Source organism: Haematobia irritans, chromosome 5, assembly GCF_050003625.1.
Source record: "Haematobia irritans isolate KBUSLIRL chromosome 5, ASM5000362v1, whole genome shotgun sequence".
Taxonomy (NCBI): domain Eukaryota; kingdom Metazoa; phylum Arthropoda; class Insecta; order Diptera; family Muscidae; genus Haematobia; species Haematobia irritans.
The window spans coordinates 90,246,687-90,271,458 of record NC_134401.1 but is presented as its reverse complement, the minus strand read 5'-3'; the positions used below and the strand labels follow the sequence as shown (position 1 = coordinate 90,271,458).

Below are 24,772 nucleotides of genomic sequence, written 5' to 3'. Positions count from 1 at the left end.
TATGGGGGCTATATATAATTATGAACCGACATGGACCAATTTTTGCATGGGTGTTAGAGATCGTATACTAAGACCACGTACTAAATTTCAACCGGATCGGATGAATTTTGCTCCTCCAAGAGGCTCCGGAGGTCAAATCTGGGGATCGGTTTATATGGGAGCTATATATAATTATGGACCGATATGGACCAATTTTTGCATGGTTGTTAGAGGCCGTATACTAACATCAGGTACCAAATTTCAACAGGATCGGATGAATTTTTCCCCTCCAAGAGGCTCCGGAGTTCAAATCTGGGGATCGGTTTATATGGGGGCTATATATAATTATGGACCGATATGGACCAATTTTTGCATGGTTGTTAGAGAGCGTATACTAACATCAGGTACCACATTTCAACCGGATCGGATGAATTTTTCCCCTCCAAGAGGCTCCGGAGGTCAAATCTGGGGATCGGTTTATATGGGGGCTATATATAATTATGAACCGACATGGACCAATTTTTGCATGGGTGTTAGAGATCGTATACTAAGACCACGTACTAAATTTCAACCGGATCGGATGAATTTTGCTCCTCCAAGAGGCTCCGGAGGTCAAATCTGGGGATCGGTTTATATGGGAGCTATATATAATTATGGACCGATATGGACAAATTTTTGCATGGTTGTTAGAGGCCGTATACTAACATCAGGTACCAAATTTCAACAGGATCGGATGAATTTTTCCCCTCCAAGAGGCTCCGGAGTTCAAATCTGGGGATCGGTTTATATGGGGGCTATATATAATTATGGACCGATATGGACCAATTTTTGCATGGTTGTTAGAGAGCGTATACTAACATCAGGTACCACATTTCAACCGGATCGGATGAATTTTTCCCCTCCAAGAGGCTCCGGAGTTCAAATATGGGGATCGGTTTATATGGGGGCTATATATAATTATGGACCGACATGGACCAATTTTTGCATGGGTGTTAGAGACCGTATACTAAGACCACGTACTAAATTTCAACCGGATCGGATGAATTTTGCTCCTCCAAGAGGCTCCGGAGGTCAAATCTGGGGATCGGTTTATATGGGAGCTATATATAATTATGGACCGATATGGACCAATTTTTGCATGGTTGTTAGAGGCCATATACTAACATCAGGTACCAAATTTCAACCGGATCGGATGAATTTTGCTGCTCCGGGAGGCTCCCCAAGCCAAATTTGGGGATCGGTTTATATGGGGGCTATACGTAAACGTGGTCCGATATGGCCGATTTTCAATACCATCCGACCTACATCAATAACAACTACTTGTGCCAAGTTTGAAGTCGATAGCTTGTTTCGTTCGGAAGTTAGCGTGATTTCCACAGACGGACGGACAGCCGGACAGACGGACGGACGGACGGACATGCTTAGATCGACTCAGAATTTCACCACGACCCAGAATATATATACTTTATGGGGTCTTAGAGCAATATTTCGATGTGTTACAAACGGAATGACAAAGTTAATATACCCCCATCCTATGGTGGAGGGTATAATAACCTTGAAACAATTCATATTTTCGTGCGATAATGCGAACTTAATACATTCTACACATTTTACTTTTTGGATTTGCACAATTTTAGGCCAATGAAGTTTTCTCCTATTAGTAAAGATGTTTCTTTGAAGGCAAATAAAAATTTGTTTATGGTAACCATTAGCCCTCAACGCACTTTGTTTGGCTAAAAAGAAAAAATTTAAGCAATGAATGAAAACTTCGATGCTAAAATTTTTCTGACAGCAGATACCAGCAGGTGTTTTTACAGACTTTCCTTTGAGTGTGGACGAATTCGGATATATTCGATTTTCCAAGAAGTAAAACAGAACATATAAGCAATTTTCATATTCCATTTTTTTCGCAAAAACTAAATTATTGCAGAAAGATAACTCTAAAGAAATAACTAAGACTTCATTTAGAGTCAAACAACAAGACGATATTGTTGTCTCGTGTTCCTATATTCTGGCGTCACTCTTATAAAAAAACAACTCATTCTCTATATTAACCACAATGTGGCTTTTCTCTTGAGTCACAATCGTGATAATACAAATACATGTACTAATTTTATATAGAGAAAGAATAAAAACTTCTCGTGAGAAACAAATATGGGGCAAAGGGGGAGCCATTGCGAGACTCTCAGAGAATTACGAGTAACAATATCGAATCGGTTAATTTCCCCTCAATGCGAATGTTTACGACAAAACTGGCCTTCATTGTGTGCTCTAGTTTACATATATGACGTATGGTGGGCATGGTAGATGGGGTAATTGATCGTATCTGTATGCGTGCTTATGTGTCTGAAAGACGACTACATAGACGAATCGTGTGCAAATTATTTCTCCCACTACAACCAAAAATACAAATAAACAAAAGTGATGGATAAGTAAGTCGAACAGGGTAAAAGGGGGATGGTGAGAGTATTTACTCCCAGCAATTAGTTAAACAAACCAATCAGCTGATTGCATACGGCAACTCATATGATTAAAATTTTAGTTAGTGGTCATTCCTATGGTATATACCTGTCTGTCTATCTCTGAAAGCGTCTTCTTTTGTTTACAAATAATAAACAATGTATGCATTTCTTTTGCAACAATGTAGTCATTACTTAATATTTAAAACCCGGCGCCACTGATAATATGAAATGGCGAGATGTTACTGTGTTATTGACTGACAACCCGCTGATTGTTTAGATTTTGTCAGTGGTATCTAAAGGGTGATTCTTTTGAGGTTAGGATTTTCATGCATTAGTATTTGACAGATCACGTGGGATTTCAGACATGGTGTCAAAGAGAAAGATGCTCAGTATGCTTTGACATTTCATCATGAATAGACTTACTAACGAGCCACAACGTCGAATTTTCAGTGAATGGGCCCTAGAAAAGTTGGCAGAAAATCCGCTTTTTTATCGACAAATTTTGTTCAGCGATGAGGCTCATTTCTGGTTGAATGGCTACGTAAATAAGCAAAATTGCCGCATTTGGAGTGAAGAGCAACCAGAAGCCGTTCAAGAACTGCCCATGCATCCCGAAAAATGCACTGTTTGGTGTGGTTTGTACGCTGGTGGAATCATTGGACCGTATTTTTTCAAAGATGCTGTTGGACGCAACGTTACGGTGAATGGCGATCGCTATCGTTCGATGCTAACAAACTTTTTGTTGCCAAAAATGGAAGAACTGAACTTGGTTGACATGTGGTTTCAACAAGATGGCGCTACATGCCACACAGCTCGCGATTCTATGGCCATTTTGAGGGAAAACTTCGGAGAACAATTCATCTCAAGAAATGGACCGGTAAGTTGGCCACCAAGATCATGCGATTTGACGCCTTTAGACTATTTTTTGTGGGGCTACGTCAAGTCTAAAGTCTACAGAAATAAGCCAGCAACTATTCCAGCTTTGGAAGACAACATTTCCGAAGAAATTCGGGCTATTCCGGCCGAAATGCTCGAAAAAGTTGCCCAAAATTGGACTTTCCGAATGGACCACCTAAGACGCAGCCGCGGTCAACATTTAAATGAAATTATCTTCAAAAAGTAAATGTCATGGACCAATCTAACGTTTCAAATAAAGAACCGATGAGATTTTGCAAATTTTATGCGTTTTTTAAAAAAAAAAAGTTATCAAGCTCTTAACAAATCACCCTTTATTTGGTTCATTGGTGTGCGTATTAGTAAAGACGATCGCTTGGAGGGGGTGCTCTACTCTGTATTTTCCATTTTTTCACGCAGTGGTAGAAATTTTTATGGCCACAAAAGAAATATTTAGACCGTCTGGGTTTGTCCTCCGTTATCGTCGCAAGTTTACATAGATGGGTTATCAGAGATAGGTGCTGTGGCGTCTAGAGTGATTAAAAGCGGTGGATGAATATCGGTAGCACAGATTTTTTCACGATCTCAAATTCGGCTTTTTTATTTTCAATGTAAAATTACCAATTTAATGCCAAATATCGGCAAATACATCAAACTTTAAATAAGAGCAAAAATGGGTCCAACTTTTAATTTTTTTGCGTTGATTTTCTATGACAATAAAATTAGATTTTTCTTTCCAAAGTACGGGTTTTTGAAAACCGGATTTTTAAAGCCCCACTTTCAGAAAACCCGATTTTACCACTTGATTAAAAAATTATTTAGACAGAATATCGAACGAAGTCCTTTATGAAGATTCTCTTCATGCCATGTTGCATCTCTTGCATCAAAATATCTAGTTTTTGGTATCTACGCAAACGACCTGTAGCATTATATCGCGTTCAGATTACCTAAATGAGTCTGAAACGAGATGCATCATTTCAAAAATGCTGGCATACTCAGTCAATCTGCAACAAATATCTCAACGAGGTAAACCTACGATTCAATATTCACCTAATATGACCATAAAGGTGGTGAACTTCTCTATTATCAATGAATGCTGCACGATTCTTTGTCAATCTGGATAGTGAGCATAAAAATAACGGGCTGCCACTATAACTAACCTGGACCATTAAAACATAGAAGGGATATGCAAAGCGTTTGGAATTCCCTTGAATTACAGGCTCATACTGAGCTCGTGAAAGCTACACAGAAAAAAACTGGAAAATCTTACATGGAAGACATCGTTCAAGCTGATTAAGAGCTTCAAGAGTATCATTGTTTATTTTCAACGGGAAAAAGCTTTTGTCTCTTCGGCAACATTGGTTTAAACAACTGACGCACGTTTCGTGCCTTGTTTCGCTGTTAAACATCTACAGTTTGGTCTATAAGCATCAATCGTCAAACAAAGCTTGCAAATTATTGAATTTATTATTTTTATAATAAAAATTTAGAAAGTTTATCGTGCGCATCGTTTTTGGCTCAATGGTAAATAAGCAGAGTTGTCAATTTTGGATTGAAGATCAGCCAGAATCAATGCAAAAGGTACTAATGCATCCAGAAAAAGGCACAGCTTGGTGCGGACTGATGGCTCCATTGGACCGTACCGCCCGTGAAAGCGAGAATACTCCCCAAGTTGCATTCTAGCAAGTCGGTCATAGTCTGAAAGTCGGTTCTTCTGAAAGATTATGCTGACACTGTCACAGAAAATGGAATGAGTTTTCCGTAGCCTCAGACACCATCTACAAATATCATCATTCGTTAGACCTACAATGTGTTTCCCAGCACAGAGCTACTTTATGATGTTTTGTGAGAACCGCAAGCTCTCTATGACAGTGGCTGACTACATTCAACCTTATGTTTGTATTACCCAGGGCCTGACTATCGATGAAAATACTGATATCGCATCTAAATAACGGCATCATCGATAGAAGTTCTGCAGCATTTGCAATAGCAATGAAATATGCTTATCCAACTTAAAGGATTCCTTTATCTTCAACTCCTTGCAGTATATTCCACTGCCTGTACCCGCGGCCATTTTAGAGCCATCCGTATAGATCTCAAGATCGCCGAAATGTATGCTGTTTTCGCCCCAGTCCTCTATGTTTGGGATAACTCAGTTTAGATTAGAAGTCATAGCAATATGCGATGGACTAAAGGGTGATACGGTCAAAATTTGGTCAATATAAACTTGACGTATTTCTTTCAATTTTGCATTTAAAAAACCTGAACACCCCTCATTTTGAAGGTGTGTGTGTGTAGAATGTTGCTCCTATTTTGATTTTGGAATTCACTCTTCAGTTGTCAAAATGCCGTCCAAGCAAGAAGAGCAGCGTATCAAAATTTTGCTCGCGCATCGCGAAAATCCGAGCTACTCGCACGCAAAGCTGGCAAAATCGAATTATTTAATGCTCAGGTACTTGCTAAGAGTAATATGTTTATTGGCCTTGAAGGCTTTATATTACTTTATGATTCAATAAATAAATAAATAAAATCGCTAAAAGGTGCCAAATCAACCGTTACAAATGTAATTAAAGTGTTTGGGGAACGTTTGTCGACAGCCAGGAAGTCTGGATCGGGGGGAAATCGAAAACCGGAAGCCGCTGAGACGACAAAGAGAGTTGCCGGACTATCGACTTACAAGAAGGTAGTGACTCCAAATCGCGATGATAAACAAAATACGACGGCCAAAGCGCGATCCCGGAGGCTGTACACGACGATGCTGACGAAGTTTGACTGCGTGGTAATGGACGACGAAACCTACGTCAAAGCCGACTACAAGCAGCTTCCGGGAGAGGAGTTTTATACGGCAAAAGCAAGGGGAAAGGTAGCAGATATTTTCAAGCACATAAAACTGTCAAAGTTCGCAAAGAAATATCTGGTTTGGCAAGCTATCTGTACCTGTGGCTTGGAAAGCAGCATTTTCATAGCTTCCGGGACTGTCAACCAAGAAATTTACGTAAAAGAGTGTTTGAATAAACGTCTGCTGCCTTTCCTGAAGAAACACGGTTGTTCCGTACTGTTTTGGCCGGATTTGGCATCTTGCCATTACGGTAAAAAGGCCATGGAGTTGTACGCCGCCAACAACGTGCAGGTGGTTCCCAAGGACAAGAACCCTCCCAATACGCCCAATTGAGAAATACTGGGCTATTGTCAAGCGGAACCTAAAGAAGATCAAGGCAAACTGGCTTTCTGCGGCGAAGAAGGTGGACAAGGTGGCTGTACAAAATCTGATGGCAGGTGTCAAGCGTGAGGCCCGGCAATTCGGATTTGGAAAAGCGAAAGCCTAACTGAATATTTTTCCTGAATTTTATACTAATTGAACTTGAAAAAGAAATTTAATTTGATTTTTTAAATAAACGATTTCACCGATTTACACGCGTTTTCCCTTGACCAAATTTTGACCGTATCACCCTTTACCTGGATTGTTGTTGGCTTCTCACGCGTTCTTTTTTGTTCGTACCCTTATTCTTAGAAAAAATCCCGAAAAAAGGTTTTTGATAGTAGAATTTACCCCCATCAATTTATACAATATGCAATATCCGTTTGTACCATAGCATAAAATACTAAAATATCTATCTTTCATATGTATATTCGTTCGGATGCCATTTTTTTTGCATTGGACCCTAGTGGACGCAGTTTTTGTCTTGCATCAAAGCTCCCATATATTTGTGGGTAATATATTGAGTATCCTAAAATCGTTTATTCCCATATAGTTAACGTTGAAAAGAATATTCATATACATACGGATTTATTTCCCCTCATACAAATGTGAAATCTGAAATCGAAGTCGACTTGACACAATATGGAATTAAGGTTTGTATGATAGCAAATACGATTCTATTGTCACTCAAAATTAAATTCTACACAATATCAATTAGGTGTTCTTGCCGGCCGGTGTTTGCTGTTTGGATCTGAGTGCCCAAATTTGAATATTTCAGAGAATAAATGCCGCAGTAAAAATATTTAGAGAAAAATTCTTGTGTTTTTGATTCGCTCGATAGCTGTCACCCATGAATTGATTCTCCTCTCGCAAAGTCAAAGAGCAAAAACCATAGAAAAAACAAAACTGCTTGATTTTATTCTCTGTATTTCGATCTCTAATCTCAAAATGCTTCTGACTTTATTTCGATCGTGATTCGAAGTATACATTTTGCTCTTTAAACGTTGCCGTTTTGCCTACCAGTGCTCACAGCATATGTAGAAAATAGAATCGCCTCTGCAGCGTGACTTATCAGCATTTGCGGCGCCGTGGTGCTGTCTATCATTCATGAATTCATAGTCGTGGCGACTATAAAAGTGGAAGAGCATAGCAAGCTGGAAACCGAAGTTGAATTTTATACGGCAGAGTCAGCCGGGGAAAAACACCACCGAGTACACCACACAAAACCTTTTCGCAATGCAAAAATGAGAACCATTAAAAAAAAATAATAATAAAGGCGATAACAACATCAGCTCCACCAAAACCTAAAATAAATAGCAAAAGTTACTCCCACACCCCATGTCCCCTCATATCCAAGTGTTATAAAGTAGAGGTTTTTTGTTTTGGTTTATACCAATAGAGAACAAAATAATTGTAGTTGAATCTGCAACGGCTCTTGATGACGCAGACATGTTTCGTCATCAGTCACAATTACCAACAGAAGATGAATAAACATAAATTTGCTAGTATGCAGGAATGTGCTTTACAAAGAGAACTGAACGGATAAAGTATACATGTTTTCCTGGAAAGAATACCACATGGTTTTATTTTTATTGAGTTTCTTTTGCTGTCCATTCTCTGCTCAAGTTTTTCAAGATTATGTTGTGAACAAAGTCAAAATTATTGTTTTGAATATGCGCGTGCGCAAACTAGACAAAGGCTATAAATAAATACTTAGCATTACCGCTTTATAAGACCCCTGACGAATGGGCTGCAAAACAGGAAATGTGATAGGAACAATTTCCTGGGATTCATATGAGATTCATTTGCCTACTTAGGGAAAGTTACAAAGGTATGATTGAAAGGTTATGAATTGTGGGTTCAATTTGACTCTGAAATGAAGAAACAATGAACATACAACGATTCCCACTATTATCATGTCATCGGCCCACACCTCCCTCTTCGTTAAGGTGAAATTGTTCGAATTTGACTAGAAACTAATTAATCCGTTTGTTTTTTCCCAATCTAATAAAGTCGCGTGCTTAGTCGAATGAGGAATTTATTGCCAGACGGGTAAAAATTTGAGTGGATCGAGTTGAAAAATAAATATGCAAGTACTTATTAAACCATCCAAAATTGGTCGAATTTGACTAGAAACTTCCTTCCTAGTAATTAATCCGTTTGTTTTTTTCAATCTAATAAAGTCGCGGGCTTAGTCGAATGAGGAATTCATTGCCAGACGGGTAAAAAAATTGAGTGCATCGAGTTGAAAAATAAGTATGCAAGTACTTATTAAACCAACCTCGTAAAGATTCTGACATTTCACAGTAACTTTAAGTGGTGTTACCCGTTGTGTGTATATGTTGCGCAAAACTCTATAAGTGGAATTGTAATGAGTATCAAAAGGTCAATTTTTTCAAAACTTGGAAAAGGTCACTTTCGACTTTTGTGCTTGTTGAAGAGTCGACATTTGACGCCGCAACATTAGAATTTTTGATAGGTAGGCAGCATAAAAAACCTAAACGCAAATTAGACTTTTCGTTTTTTTTTCCTTACAATTCGATCATTCGACTTTGGTCATTATGAAAAGTAAATTTGACTTAATTAAAAAAAGAATCAAAAATAGTTTTGACTTTAGTATCTTTATACAGTAGCTAACACGACCAAGTCATTTTGTAGTCTATGAACCTATTCAATCTGATTGTTGATATCTAGTATTTCCTACAATCAGTGGTACTAATAAAATATATAACGGCGATTATATGACATCTGCACCATTAATTAAGTTAAGAATGCAAACTCTAAAGGTAGAATTTGACTATGAAGAGTCTAGCAAAATATTAATTTCGTGAGTAAATGCTTTTAATGGAATATTTTAATTTTTTATAACTTCTATTAATCTTTTTGGAGTGTTTTATACATTAGCATACGTCAACTAAGAACAACAAGCAATATATAGGTCGTAAATGAATGACCAAAATTTGAATATAGTCTTTGGTGATGAGCGTATTGAGTTGGTTGACCGATTGAAATGTTTGGGTGTTATCCTTGATGGCAAACTTACCTTTAAATAGCATATTGATTTGGTGTGTTGTTTGGAGTGCTTTGCGGAAAATTTACTCATCTAGAGTGATTCTACCTTTATTTGTTAGAAAGTGCCTAGCTCATGGTCTGTAACTATCTCAGGTTATGTACTGTTTGGAAGTTTATTCTGGTACGTGCCATGGCAATTTGTTGGTTGTGAATGTAAACACTATTGTTCGGTTTGTCTTCAATGTTAATCGACGTGAACATATTTCAGATTATGTGAGACAATTTTTGGGTTGCTCTTTTGAAATTTTTTTGAATGTTCGTTTACTTCAGATGTTTCATAAAATTATTAAGAGTGGTCAACCCTTAAGCCTGTATGAGAGCTTTTCTTTCAGTAGATCTACAAGGAATCCACAATTATTCATTCCTCTTGTGAGGAATTCTTTTTATATGCGGTCTTTTGTTGTTAGAATTGCTCGGTGCTGGAATGTATTGTCCTATTCTCTACGTATTTTCTCCCAATGTAGTAATGTTTTTCGACTTAAACTATATGACGATGTTAATGCCTGATGTCGAAGTTATTACTTATGATTGTTTGATTTTTCTAATGTCAATTTTGTGAAGACTGGACTATTTCTATTTTGAACTTTCTTTAAGTTTTTTGTTGCTAACTAGGGGATGATTACCAATTTAATTATACATTTTTAATTCTACTACTTGAATAATATTGAGTCTTGTGTATTAGATTTGGGAATCTGTGATGTGTATTTATTTATTTTTAAGGAATTTAGTTTTAAATTGTTTTTTTTTTTTATGCTGAAGTCTAAGCTTAGGATATATTGTTACTGTGTAATACACCATTTAGGCCTTGAGGCCTTTGTATTATATTTAATGAATAAATAAATAAATAAATTCAGTTGGTCTGAATCTTAAATACCGACTACAATGGATCAAATATAGTAGGTTCCCTTGAAAAACTAATTTCAGGTGGTTTTAAATGGTACTACATATGGAGACTCTGGATTTATAAGAACGATTCTTGTTTCCATGGTATGGTTCCATGGTATAATCTTGATGTATAAAGGTGTGTACTATGTTCGGTTTTCGTTGAGTTGAAACTTTATTTTCGCGATTATTTTTCCTGAAATAATCAAAATTAAAAATGAAAACAAACATATTACCGTAAATTCATGTTGTAGGAACAAGAAATTGCTCATCAATTGAGTTAATTTATCTGCTTTATATTGGACTGTTTTAATAAAGTAACCGCGAAAATTTCAACTCGAAAAGCGAACATAGTACTTACCTTAAGCAGGCAGAAGGCAGAACAAAACCATCATCCTAATGAAGATGCCTCAGAGCAAACAGTAAGACGTGTTTCTGGACCGATTCAATCCTATCAATATACACTACATTCTATGGATCGCAGAGCCACACTCAATAATTGGTCTTACAAGAAAAAGTCGCTTGGTAACGTAAGGATCCGAAAACGTTTTCGCTCAGCGCCCTAGCACTCCAAAGGGATTGTTCACCATTGTAGTAATGTGACTATTAAAATTCAGTTTATTATCCATGAATAAAAAAACAAGATCAACAAATGAGTCTACATACCAAATGTAACATCAATAACCTAGAGAAGCACTTATAGGGAAAATGTACTTCTATTTTCGAGCAATTTATATGATCAGTACACCTTTTATCCTTTCAAGAAGTTAAATTAGGAGACCGGTATATATGAGGGCCGTCTCAAAAACTTTTAAATCAAAAACTATAAACCAAAATTTAACACATAATTTTATGGATCAAAATGTCACAGTTGTCCAATTTCAGGCAATTTGGAGAATAAACCAAAATTTAACACATAATTTTATGGATCAAAATATCTCAGTTGTCCAATTTCAGACAATTTGGAGAAAAATTTCGGTGTCTAGCTCAAGAAGTCAAATCGGTCTATAGTGTCGATTAACCGATACACATCATATATCGCACCCCTATTTATGGATGAAAGATATCCCTAGATCGTATAAAAATGGACCGATACACACCATATTCGGCACACATATTTATGGACCTAAAACACCTCTAGATTTCCAATTTCAGGCACCTAACCTAACGGCTCGCATAATTTGATGTTAGAAGATTATTTTATGCAAATGTTGACCACGACTGCGCCTCAAATGGTCCATCCGCTTAGTCCAATTTTTGCATACTCTTTCCAACATTTCGGCTGGTATATAACGAAGACAATATGTCAATTGAAGTGGACTATGTCATGAGCTTTAAGGCGGAATTACATACCATCCGGCCATGTTTGCGTACGTTATATTCGAATGCGTTAACAAATGTAATTTCACCTTTATCATATCCCCACAAAAAATAGTCTAAAGACGTTAAATCGCAAGATCGATGTGCCGAACGGTCCCGAACGTGTAATAAAATATTCACCGAACTCGCCTCTCAATAAATTCATTGTTACGACTGTTGTGTGGCATGTGGCACCGTGTTGTTGAAGACCCATGTCATGCAAGTCAAGCTTTTGAATTTTTGGGCAAAAGATATTATCTCACGGTAGCGCTTACCATTCACAGTTACATTACGATCCGCATCATCTTTGAAGAGCCACCGTGGTGCAATGGTTAGCATGCCCGCCTTGCATACACAAGGTCGTGGTTTCGATTCCTGCTACGACCGAACACCAAAAAGTTTTTCAGCGGTGGATTATCCCACCTCAGTAATGCTGGTGACATTTCTGAGGGTTTCAAAGCTTCTCTAAGTGGTTTCACTGGAATGTGGAACTCCGTTCGGACTCGGCAATAAAAAGGAGGTCCCTTGTCATTGAGCTTAACATGGAATCGGGCAGCACTCAGTGATAAGAGAGAAGTTCACCACTGTGGTATCACAATGGACTGAATAGTCTAAGTGAGCCAGATACATCGGGCTGCCACATAACCTAACCTAACCTAACCTTGAAGATGTACCACCGATGATGCCACCAGCTATAAACCGTATCAAACTGTAACATTATCAGTATGCATTGGTAGCTTTGTTTCTGGCTGATTTTCATTCCAACATCGATAATTCTTACTATTTACGTACCAATTGATCCAAAAAAGAGCTTCGTCGCTGAATACATTTTTCGATAAGAAGCGCCCAATGAACTTTCTTAACGGAGCACGTATTTTGATTATGAAATACAATGATTTGCAAGCATTGGAAGATATTTCATGGTTAAATTATAGACCAAACATAAGATGTTTGTCAGTGAAACAAATTACGAAACGTGCGTCAGCTGTTTAGACCAGTGGTGCCAACAATATATTAGCTAAAAAATCACCCTTTATATAGTCGAAACTCGATGTGTTACAAAAGGAATGACAAATTTATTATACCTCCATCCTATGGTGGCAGTGGGTATTACAAAGAGAAATGCTATATTTATGATTTATAATATTATACTTACTTAACAATATGTGGATGATCGGAAGCATTCAATTGTTTGAGGAGGGCAATTTCACGCAATGTTGACATTGGCACCCCATTATCGGTTAATGGTATGCGCACTTTTTTAATGGCCACAATTCTTCCCGTGTGATTATCTCGTGCTCTGTAAACTGTGCCATATGCACCTGTTATTGTGGACATAAACATTGTCCGTAGACCACAGAAACAGGTGGTGGCAACAATTGTGTTATGGGTTAGATGAAGATTTTGTTGTGTCGGATAATGGACCCCCATCCAAATATAAACAAATATTCACATTATAAACAATATACCCATAGTCATCGCCAGTCAGTTCGCATGATCATGATAATGATAATCACGATGTTGTTGTTGATGATGATCAAAAGCACGTTGCCAGTCAATGAAAGGGGAAGCATATATGAAACGAAACAAAATAAAAAGAAATTATTTAAATAAGTGCTGAATATACAATCAAAACATAAATAAAACCCCATGAAAGAAGAAAAAACATAAACAATAATAAAAGAGGTCAATGCCACAACAAGTGCATACATATTTAACCAATCCATTGGCCGATAATTGCAAAAACCATACGAATAATTAAATTGAATCGTATTTGTTCGGCTATATTATCTATTGCGTTCCTATTTCTTCTTCTAGCAAATAGAAAAATGCTGATGAAAATAAAAACCCTGGCCCACAAGTATTGTGGTGGTTATGGATTTTTGTTATTGAAAAGAAGAGAAATAAAGGAAAAAAAAGGATGAATTGAAGGACCATCTGAAGTGTGCATATTGAGTGTCCGGGAGGCTCTTTTCAACGAAGGCACAGTGCAAGATTTGATAGGTATGTGTTGGGGAAAGTGCTAATACGAGCTTATTGGACATGAAGATTAAGGAATTGGTATTATTAAGTTATTAAAAAGAAAATGCCAGATACCAATATCCACAAGCCTGACTATTCACAATTCGACTTAGATCACATGTGGCTAAGTCGAATTTCCATAGACTTTATTGTAGACCTGGCGGGGTAAGATGATTCAATTTGTCAAAAAAAAATTTTCTATAGAAAATGTTTTCAAATTTTTTTATTTCTATAGAAAATTTTTTATTTCATTTCATTTATTATTCTTCAAAGTAATATATACACATCCAAACCTGGTCCAATTAACAATATATTACAGATGTATGTAAACTAACTACAATAACAGGTTTATTAAGAAAAAAAAAAAATAGAAAATTAAAAATTTTTGTCAAAATTTTTTACTTCTATAGAAAATTTTGTCAACATTTTTTATTTCTATAGAAAATGTTGTCCAAATTTTTCCCTCTATAGATTTTTTTTTATTTCTATAGAAAATTTTGTCAAAATTTTGTATTTCTTTAGAATTTTTTTTCAAATTTTTTTCGTACTATAAAAAATGTTGTCAAAATTTTTTCTTTCTATAGAAAATTTTGTCAAAATGTTTTATTTCTATAGAAAATTTTGTCAAAATATTATATTTATATAGGACATTTCAAAATTTTTTATTTCTATAGAAAATTTTGTCAAAATTTTTTCTTTCTATAGAAAGTTTTGTCAAAAGTTTTTATTTCTACAGAAAATTTTGTCAAAAGTTTTTATTTCTATAGAAAATTTTGCCAAAATTTGTACTTTCTATAGAAAGTTTTTACAATTTTAGAGGTTAATATTTTGCAAAATCTACCAAAACTTCAGGAATAATGTTTTGTTAGAATTCTACCAAATGTGGCAACCTTGATACCTACACATACCTCTACTGAAACATTGTCTTCTGTATCTGATATTGAAATATATTAAATTTCAGTCAAAGCATATGCAAAGCGTTGAATTTTGAATAAAAAATACACTTGACGAAAGCTGATAAATGGCAGATTAATTGAGACTCTGTACATCATTTACGTCGTATGAATGAGTAACAATATCATGGAAACGAGTCGGTAACGATAATGCAATACAAAATTATATGCTGAATGGATGAAAATGGCTGTGTGCATGTTAATCAATATTCATAAAACGAAAGATTTTTCGACAAATGCAGACTTTTCTCAACCACTACAGCAGTTTGAAAGTTTGTGGGATAGGTCAGTTGCTTTGTCGCAACAAATTAATCTTTATCCTAAAGTTTTTTATTTCCAATATTAAAAAAGCTGCAATACATTAATGTATTGATTTATTAATGTACTTAAAATCATAATAATTTATGAAGGCAAATATAGGTAAGGTACTAGCATCTTAAGGTTCGCAGCAACCCAAATTGATGTTAATGTAGGTTAAAGGAGATGCGAAGTAATAAATAAATAACAAGTATACACGGCCGTAAGTTCGGCCAGGCCGAATCTTATGTACCCTCCCCCATGGATTACATAGAAACTTCTACTAAAGACTGTCATCCACAATCGAATTAATTGGGTTGCGGTAACACTTGCCGATGGCAAGGTATCTTAAAACTTCTTAACACCGTCTTCCAAATGTAAGTTAGTCCATACGGGGTATATATTAAACAACAAAAAAAGCCCAATACAATTTTGACAAAATTTTCTATAGAAATAAAACTTTGACAAACGTTTCTATAGAATAAAATTTTGGTAGATTATTTTTGGCGATATGGACCAATTTTTGTGTGATTGGGGATCGGCTATATATAACTATAGACCGATATGGACAAATTTTGGCATGGTTGTTAGCGGCCATGTACTAGCGCAATGTACCAAATTTCAACCGAATCGGATGAAATTTGCTCCTCCAAGAGGTTCCGGAGGTCAAATCTGAGGATCGATTTATATATGGGCTATATATAATTATGGACCGATATGGACCTATTTTGCATGGTTAATAGAGACCATATTCTAACATGACGTACCAAATTTCAACCGGATCGGATGAATTTTGCTCTTCCACGGTGCTCCGGAGGTCAAATCTGGGGATCGGTTTATATGGGGGCTATATATAATTATGGACCGAAGTAAACCAATTTTTGCATGGTTGTTAGAGACCATATACTAACACCATGTACCAAATTTCAGTCAGATCGGATGAAATCTGGGGATCGGTTTATATGGGGGCTATATATAATTATGGACCGATGTGGACCAATTTTTGCATGGTTGTTAGAAACCATTTTCTAACATGATGTACCAAATTTCAACCGGATCGGGTGAATTTTGCTCTTACAAGAGGCTCCGGAGTTCAAATCTGAGGATCGATTTATATGGGGGCAATATATAATTATGGACCGATATGAACCAATTATTGCATGGTTATTAGAGACCATATACTAACACCATGTACCAAATTTCAGCCAGATCGGATGAAATTTGATTCTCTTAGGGGCTCCACAAGCCAAATCTGTGGATCGCTTTATATGGGGGCTATAATTATGGACCGATGTGGTCCAATTTTTGCATGGTTTTTAGAGACCATATACTAACACCATGTACCAAATTTCAACCGGATCGGATGAACTTTGCTCCTCCAAGAGGCTCCGCAAGCCAAATCTGAGCATGCGTTTATATGGGGCCTATACGTAAAAGTGGTCCGATATGGCCGATTTGCAATACCATCCGACCTACACCAATAACAACTACTTGTGCCAAGTTTCAAGTCGATAGCTTGTTTCGTTCGGAAGTTATTGTGATTTCAACAGAAGGACGGATGGACATGCTTAGATCGACTCAGAATTTCACCACGACCCAGAATATATATACTTTATGGGGTCTGAGAGCAATATTTCGAAGTGTTACAAACGGAATGACAAAGTTAATATACCCCCCATCCTATGGTGGAAGGTATAAAAATAATTTGTGGTCCTATTTTAAAAAATGTTTTCCAAATAATTGTATAGCAACAAAAAACGAGCAAGGTTTACGGCTCAACTTATAAAGTTCATAAAAGCTCTTTCCAAAAAAGAATTCGTGTCCATTGTTGTTTTTCGAGATGATAAGGCACCTAAAATTTCTGATAGTTTTGAAAACTTTAGGTGTTTGTCTCAGTATCAAACTCATTAAAAACAAAACTATTTCGCTTCACAGTTTACAGTGCTGTGATGTTTTTTGAGGGCAATCTCAAATCCCCCAGAGCCAACGCGGCGTCTTGCATACAAAGGCTTATGGGTGGAATCCCAGTTTCAATCGAACACCACAACATTTTCACAGATAATTTATTTGCTTTCATTTATGCTAATGTCATTTTTAGAGCAATCCCACTTCGTTCCGGGATCCACCGCTATGCAATGGTAAGTATGCCCAAATTGCTTGCAAAGGCTGATGGGTTCAATTCCAGTTTCGGCCGAACATCACAAATTTTTCTGAGTGATGTAATTTCTGTATGTGTTCGAACCCTCTCTAAGTGATTTCACCGAAGTTTGATAAGCAGTTCGAATTCAGTTATAAACAATATCTGCCTTTTTCATGAGTTAAAAATGGAATGGGGCAGTGATTGCATTGAATTGAATTCACCACTGGGGTATTACAATGGACTGAATAGTTTAGTGACTATGGCACTATATATAAACCAATTTAACTTGGCATTCAACGAAACGTAGATCTACAGGTACCCTCACAGAATTTGTCCAATGAAGCAATTTCTTTATCACTCACAACGTTAGAGAATTATACAAAATAATTGGAACAAATCTACTTTAGCAAAAGTTGTTAAAAATAAACAAAAAAATGTTTGGTCCGATATGGCCGATTTGCAATACCATCCGACCTACACCAATAACAACTACTTGTGCCAAGTTTCAAGTCGATAGCTTGTTTCGTTCGGAAGTTATTGTGATTTCAACAGAAGGACGGATGGACATGCTTAGATCGACTCAGAATTTCACCACGACCCAGAATATATATACTTTATGGGGTCTGAGAGCAATATTTCGAAGTGTTACAAACGGAATGACAAAGTTAATATACCCCCCATCCTATGGTGGAAGGTATAAAAATAATTTGTGGTCCTATTTTAAAAAATGTTTTCCAAATAATTGTATAGCAACAAAAAACGAGCAAGGTTTACGGCTCAACTTATAAAGTTCATAAAAGCTCTTTCCAAAAAAGAATTCGTGTCCATTGTTGTTTTTCGAGATGATAAGGCACCTAAAATTTCTGATAGTTTTGAAAACTTTAGGTGTTTGTCTCAGTATCAAACTCATTAAAAACAAAACTATTTCGCTTCACAGTTTACAGTGCTGTGATGTTTTTTGAGGGCAATCTCAAATCCCCCAGAGCCAACGCGGCGTCTTGCATACAAAGGCTTATGGGTGGAATCCCAGTTTCAATCGAACACCACAACATTTTCACAGATAATTTATTTGCTTTCATTTATGCTAATGTCATTTTTAGAGCAATCCCACTTCGTTCCGGGATCCACCGCTATGCAATGGTAAGTATGCCCAAATTGCTTGCAAAGGCTGATGGGTTCAATTCCAGTTTCGGCCGAACATCACAAATTTTTCTGAGTGATGTAATTTCTGTATGTGTTCGAACCCTCTCTAAGTGATTTCACCCAAGTTTGATAAGCAGTTCGAATTCAGTTATAAACAATATCTGCCTTTTTCATGAGTTAAAAATGGAATGGGGCAGTGATTGCATTGAATTGAATTCACCACTGGGGTATTACAATGGACTGAATAGTTTAGTGACTATGGCACTATATATAAACCAATCTAACTTGGCATTCAACGAAACGTAGATCTACAGGTACCCTCACAGAATTTGTCCAATGAAGCAATTTCTTTATCACTCACAACGTTAGAGAATTATACAAAATAATTGGAACAAATCTACTTTAGCAAAAGTTGTTAAAAATAAACAAAAAAATGTTTGAGTGTAGAGCGAAAATGTAGGGTAAAATATTTGTCGGAAAATCCGAGTTTTCGATATGTCGACATGAGAAAATCGGTAATTTCCTTTATATTAATGAAATTGTGTTTGATGAAAATGGTACATTTTAAAGAGAAATATTAAGTAAAAATGTTGTCGGAAGAGCGTTCGAGATACCGACCCATATATGGACAGGGTCAAATGTGGGCTAACGCGAACCCAAAGGGGATAGGTGGCAGGCCTTCGGCCGGGGTTTGTGACTTTCTCTTATGGACAGAGTCCAAGGTGTGCTAACGCGAACCCAGGACCTCTCCAGGTCCATGTTATTCTAAATATATTACTTTTAGGATGATTATGCGCGATGGATACTAAATCCAATATCCGTGATAATGAAAACTTTAGCGGCTCGTAACTCCGAAAATACATAGATAGGTCTTTCCGATAAAAAGTGGTATATCACATTTTGTGTTTAGAATCGAAAAGTCTACACGTTGGACAAAAATTGCACCAATCGGACCACTTGTACTAAACTAGATTTGAGCCAAAAAATTACACACTCCAAAGAATAGTTCTTCGCCGGAGGGAAATTTTACAGACCTCGCAAAAACGGATCAAGAAAATAAGATAATCGCTGGCAATGTGTATCGATTTATAGAAATATGCATTTTTATGGATTATTTAATGATACCGGATGTGTAACAAACAATCTCAGGAGATATGAGTAATGAAAAGGGCTCAAAAGGGACTATTGGACAGATTTTGGAGAAGTATTCACTGAACTTAAGCTGTCATTGTCATTGTCAGAATTCAGAACAAAGGCCAGCTATTTATGGCACTAACATTTTAAATGGTCTGTATTATGTTGATCTCAGGATATAATATAGCTTACATACAAGTGACATGGTTCACGAATTCATAATAAAAAAAAAAATTATCTGAGTATGTTCAAAGCAATCTTTACTTACCGGTTCCAATGACATTCAGCTCCTCATAGTTGAATGGATCTCCTTCCGTAAAAGAATGTTGTTGGGCATGTGGCTGGTGATGCGTTTTTATATGATGATGTTTTGAGGACATATTTCCCGTAATAAATATCAAAATTCTCTGCGGGTGTACACCTTGATGTTATATTAAAGAAGGAACCTCGAGGTTGTATTTTTGTTGCTTGGATAATACCCAAGACTGATGTTGTTGTTGGTTATTAAATTTCTTGTTATATTTTCTACAATGTGCTTTGTTGCTACTTTCTTTAATTTTTTTTTTAAATTTCTTTTAGTTTAACACCTCATTGTAAATCATTGTTTGTTCGATATATTTATCATATTGACTGTTTCCCGTAGTAAAACTGTTTCAACCAGCATCAGCGCTGCTTTGTTGTTGCTTAGAGTCACGATCGCTCACTTAAGAATATTTACACGAGGGGTAACGAGGCTCAAAAGTCATGAATCCTTTGTGTGACAATAAGTGCTGCCAAATTTTTAAAGAAAAAAATGAGAATAAACATTGCTCTAGTGTACACTCCAAAAATTCCAAAATAATAGGTCTGTTTGCGTACTTTTGCCAGTAAAAATTATCCACTTAAAAGTTACAAGAGAGTAAAAATGTATTGTACTCTCTTTGCTAAAATTAGCAGAAATGTACGCGAACGCCATCTAGTACAATTAAAACAATAAACATATTCATATATTTTACTACACTTATAATTGATACTGTGAAATATATTGTACTAATGATTTGTTTATGATTAAAAAAACAGATGGTAATTATGTGCTAGCTCTTCCAAACTTTTACTGGAAAAAATCCAGCAAAAACTTGCAACCCCTTTTCGGAATAAATTAACGACTTCCAGTAAAAATTTGTGATAATTGTTAAAAATAATCGGCTAATAAGGTGTAATCTCTAAATTAGGTATCATGTGATATAAAGGAATAATTAATTCGTGCGTTGATTTTCTTTATGAGAGGGACAGCTCGGGTAGATTGCCACGCAAAGCTAAAATCAAAGCTTCCATCAACGCGCGGATACCGGCCCAAAAGTGGCAAACAAAATTGCGATTATGTTTATAGTGCACGTGACATTGGAAATGTTGACAGCGGTATTGCTTGTGGTAATAGTGCATCGATCAGCGATGTTAAGCAATTATTCGACAACCTTCGTAGAATCAAGGGAGGATTATTTGGCCATAAACACTGTACAAAATGATTATTCAATTTTTTTTATTTATATTCTAATTTTTCTTGCAGCAAAAGATATTCGTATCACACTCCAAGGAGCATATGTAAAAGACAAAAAACACAAAATATCAGATGAGCTAACGATATATTCTAGAGATGATGCTTACTCTGCGAACATATCGAAATATTGAGTATAACGAAAGCGATCTCGTAATGAGTAACGTGCTTTTGTCTCAGAGAAAAAGCTTTAAAGAGGTTAATGATCTTCTAATGAATATAGTGAATGTATGCATACATATATCATATGGACTATCTAATTTTCTATGGTGCCACTTGACAAATTGTAGGAAACTTTTTGGGTGATTTGTTATTTAGTTTTGTTGCTTTAATGAACGTACACGAAAATTTGTCTTGAAATCTCATTTTTATACCCTCCACCATAAGATGGAGGTATACTAACTCCATCGCCGACAATTCCTAGCTATTGGCCACATTGTAAGAATTTCGGAACATGGAAATAAACCGTTCTCCAGATTTGACTTGCGGAGTCACAGGTAAATGTCATCCGATTCGGTTGAAATTTGGTACATGATGTTAGTATACGCCCTATAAAAAGTTGGTCCATATCGATCCAGAATTATATATAGCTCCCACATAAACCGTTCTCCAGATTTGGCTTTCGGAGTTTCTTGGAGAAGTAAATTTCATCCTATCTTGTTTAAATTTGGTACGTGATGTTAATAAGCTCTCTAGCAACCGTGCAAAAATTGCCACATATCGGTCTATAATTATATATGTCCCATTGTTTATATTTTCAGTTGGTAAACAAAAACCAGCTGTTATATTCGCAAACGACGTTTTAATTGGCCAGAGCAGCAAAAGGATCAAGGTAGCGACCCAATATTGGTGTCGGGAAAATTCCTGGATACGATCTCATATGCGTTGAGTGCGCCTTTGCAGTATCTTTCAGACGGTCCAGAGGATGTGGATTGAGTGTGAACCCTGGAAAAACAGAGCTGGTACTATTCATTAGAAGAAGAATGGATACAAAGGTCCAAAGGACGAAATTGAGTCTTTCGAAATCGGTAAGATACTTTGGAGTTCTCTTGGACTCTAAACTGAATTGGATGGAAACTACCGTAAACCGCGTAAAGGTTGAGTTACATATCATTCGGAACTCTGAATATGTGTACAGATTGATCTATAGTGGTATTCTGGCTAAAAGTGGAATTACTTAACATGCGGTCATGCGTGCGTACAATGTATTCAAATGCGTTGACGAATACGATTCTTCAATTGAGTTATACAGCATGCGTCGGATCACCAATAAATTTGCTGTTTACATTACTTGCCGCTACGCTTGTTTATGCTTTTTTTTATTTTATACTTTTTAACTTCTTCAATAATTCCTCGTCCATATTTTAGATTGTCTTTCGTTTTATGAATTGAATAGTTAAAAGTTCGTCAACTTTATGTGTCATATGCATACGTTACTTTTATCGTGTATCTGAAACAAAGTAGTTCCCACATTTTAACTTTTTTTTGACAATGGCATATAACGTACGCGCGCATGGAATGTAATTCCACCTTAAGGTTGAGTTACATACCTTGCGTTAATGCGTTCGTTGATTGAAGAGTTGAATTTTCTCTTTCAAAGCAACAGTTTTGTTAGAGTGCTTCAAACTGAAAAATATCAACCCTTCCATCAACGCACGGATTAACGCATGCTATGTAACTCAACCTTTAAGGAGGGCGGTCGTGGAACGACTAATTCATTGCAGACATTTTTTCTCCACTGTCTTCATATCTTTACAGGATTCATGTCAAATATGATGAGCTATGGCGATGACTTTGCGTCAAACCGGACGCACTTGAGAAACATATGGTAAGAAGAGGTCTTAAAAAATTATGACAATTACAGAATATGTCTGGACCCGGGCGTTACGGAAGACTCGTACTACTTCTTGTGTCAGTGTCCATCCTTTATCCTTTAGAAGAAACAATATACTTCCAGGCTCTCACCGATCTTCGGGAGTGAGCGACTTTAAAGGAGACCACCTCAGGAAGAAGTTAAGAAAATAACACTGAGAAATCGCAATTAACTTATAGTAGTCTAAGTGGAAATCAATTCGATCTAAGAATTATTGTCATCTCCTACAACCTAAGCTAACATACATCCGCAGTATGTTATTTTGCCATATTTCTAAATATCGGTATTTTGTAGCTAGTGGGAACGTAATATTAAGACCAAATTAAGTGTCTCGAAATCCGAAAAATATTGACAGCCATTATTGACTGAATTAAAAGCAAAATCGATCTCATGTTACATTTTGAGAATACACTACAATCACAGAATTTTCCTATAGGTGCAATAAAATAAACAAACTCGTTTACCTATATCATTTCATCACACAATCTATACTGCATTGATTGCATGTGTGTACCATTGCTGTACACTTGAGTGTAGCTTCTATTTGTACCATGCATGTACATCATGCAGTATTTGTGTTTTGCAAAAAATGTTTCTGCCTTTGTAAGTTCAACCGGTGCTCATACTCACACATTTACCCAACCATAAGATTCACATTTATACATCAACAAGAGTTTTTTTGAGTTGTAGACGGAAGAGAACTTTCAAGAGATAAGTACGAGACCATGGAGAGCGAGAATAGAAACTGATAATCATGTATGAATGAAACACGTTTTATTATTTTTTTTTGGTGTCTGCGTTAGATGTTTGGTTAGCCTGGTGGTACACGTTGAACATCGGTGTTTGGTATGGGAGTAATGCTATTTCTGGAACAATTGTCAATGTTTGTTAACAAGTGTTTTAAATGTTTATTATGGAATGAATGATATGAAATAAATAAATTTATATGAATTTTTTTGCATTGGATATTGATATCACCTGGCATCCAATTAGCGACTCTAAAGAGGCAAACTAAAAATATTTGGGAATATAATCCATAAAAATATAAATTAAAATCATTGGATCATTGTTATTGGTTTCATTTTAACACAGACGCTCGTGCAAATATATATACACACACACATATGCAAACAGCCATCGTTAACCAACTTATGTATATACTCCGCTAAACAAAATTTAAAGCAAAAAACCAAAAAAACACAAACGAAAAAAAGCCGATGAGACATAGACATATTCATTTTTTTCCTATTCGTAACGTTTTCACGATTTATTTCCACATTTACTTTTTGTTAAATTAGATTTTTTTGATGTTCGTCGTGCCGTGTTGTACTTGTCTTGTACTTTTTATTATACTAACTAAGAAGTCACATACAAACACAACAGGTATATTGATAGGTTTTTTTGCTTTCAAACGAATATTAAACACATTTTGGTTTTTTTATATTGTTTATCTTTATAAAGGAATATTTTATATTAAAACAATAAATAAAACAATGGTAATTTTTCAAAAAATTACAAGACAACTACGCTAACTGGGGGAATTTATCGCGTCGGCTCGAAACACACTGAAAGGAAATGCCAGAAATAACTCAAGTGTCACAAAAAACAAAATCCCTCAAATAGCAATCAAGCTCACTTCTTTGTCCGATGAATACCGGCTGCTCTCTCGTGCTAGGTTCGTTTCACTCATTCATTTTGAAAAAAAGCAAAAACAAACACACACACACGCCATTTGCAAAAACACAAAAGCAAAAAAAGTAAAAACAAAACAGCCCACATACACATTAAATGTAAACACACACACATAAAATTTGCTTTCAAATACAACT

General features: G+C 36.1%; 1 protein-coding gene across 3 annotated transcripts in view; it reads right to left on the bottom strand.

The window, feature by feature from the left end:
- The window catches only part of Cdk4 (Cyclin-dependent kinase 4), a 30,059-nt gene extending 5,531 nt beyond the window's left edge, over positions 1-24,528 (bottom strand). The window contains exons 1-3 of one of the 3 annotated variants that reach the window (XM_075313301.1): positions 24,460-24,528; positions 19,805-20,306; positions 13,004-13,169 (exon numbers count right to left, since the gene is read on the bottom strand). In XM_075313301.1, the coding sequence (XP_075169416.1) occupies positions 13,004-13,169; positions 19,805-19,916 (278 nt within the window). In that variant the 5' untranslated portion in view covers positions 19,917-20,306; positions 24,460-24,528. Of the gene's footprint in view, positions 1-13,003; positions 13,170-19,804; positions 20,307-24,226 lie in introns of all 3 variants that reach the window. The other 2 variants (XM_075313299.1, XM_075313300.1) reach the window with 2 other exon arrangements.
- Positions 24,529-24,772: the final 244 nt, after the last annotated feature.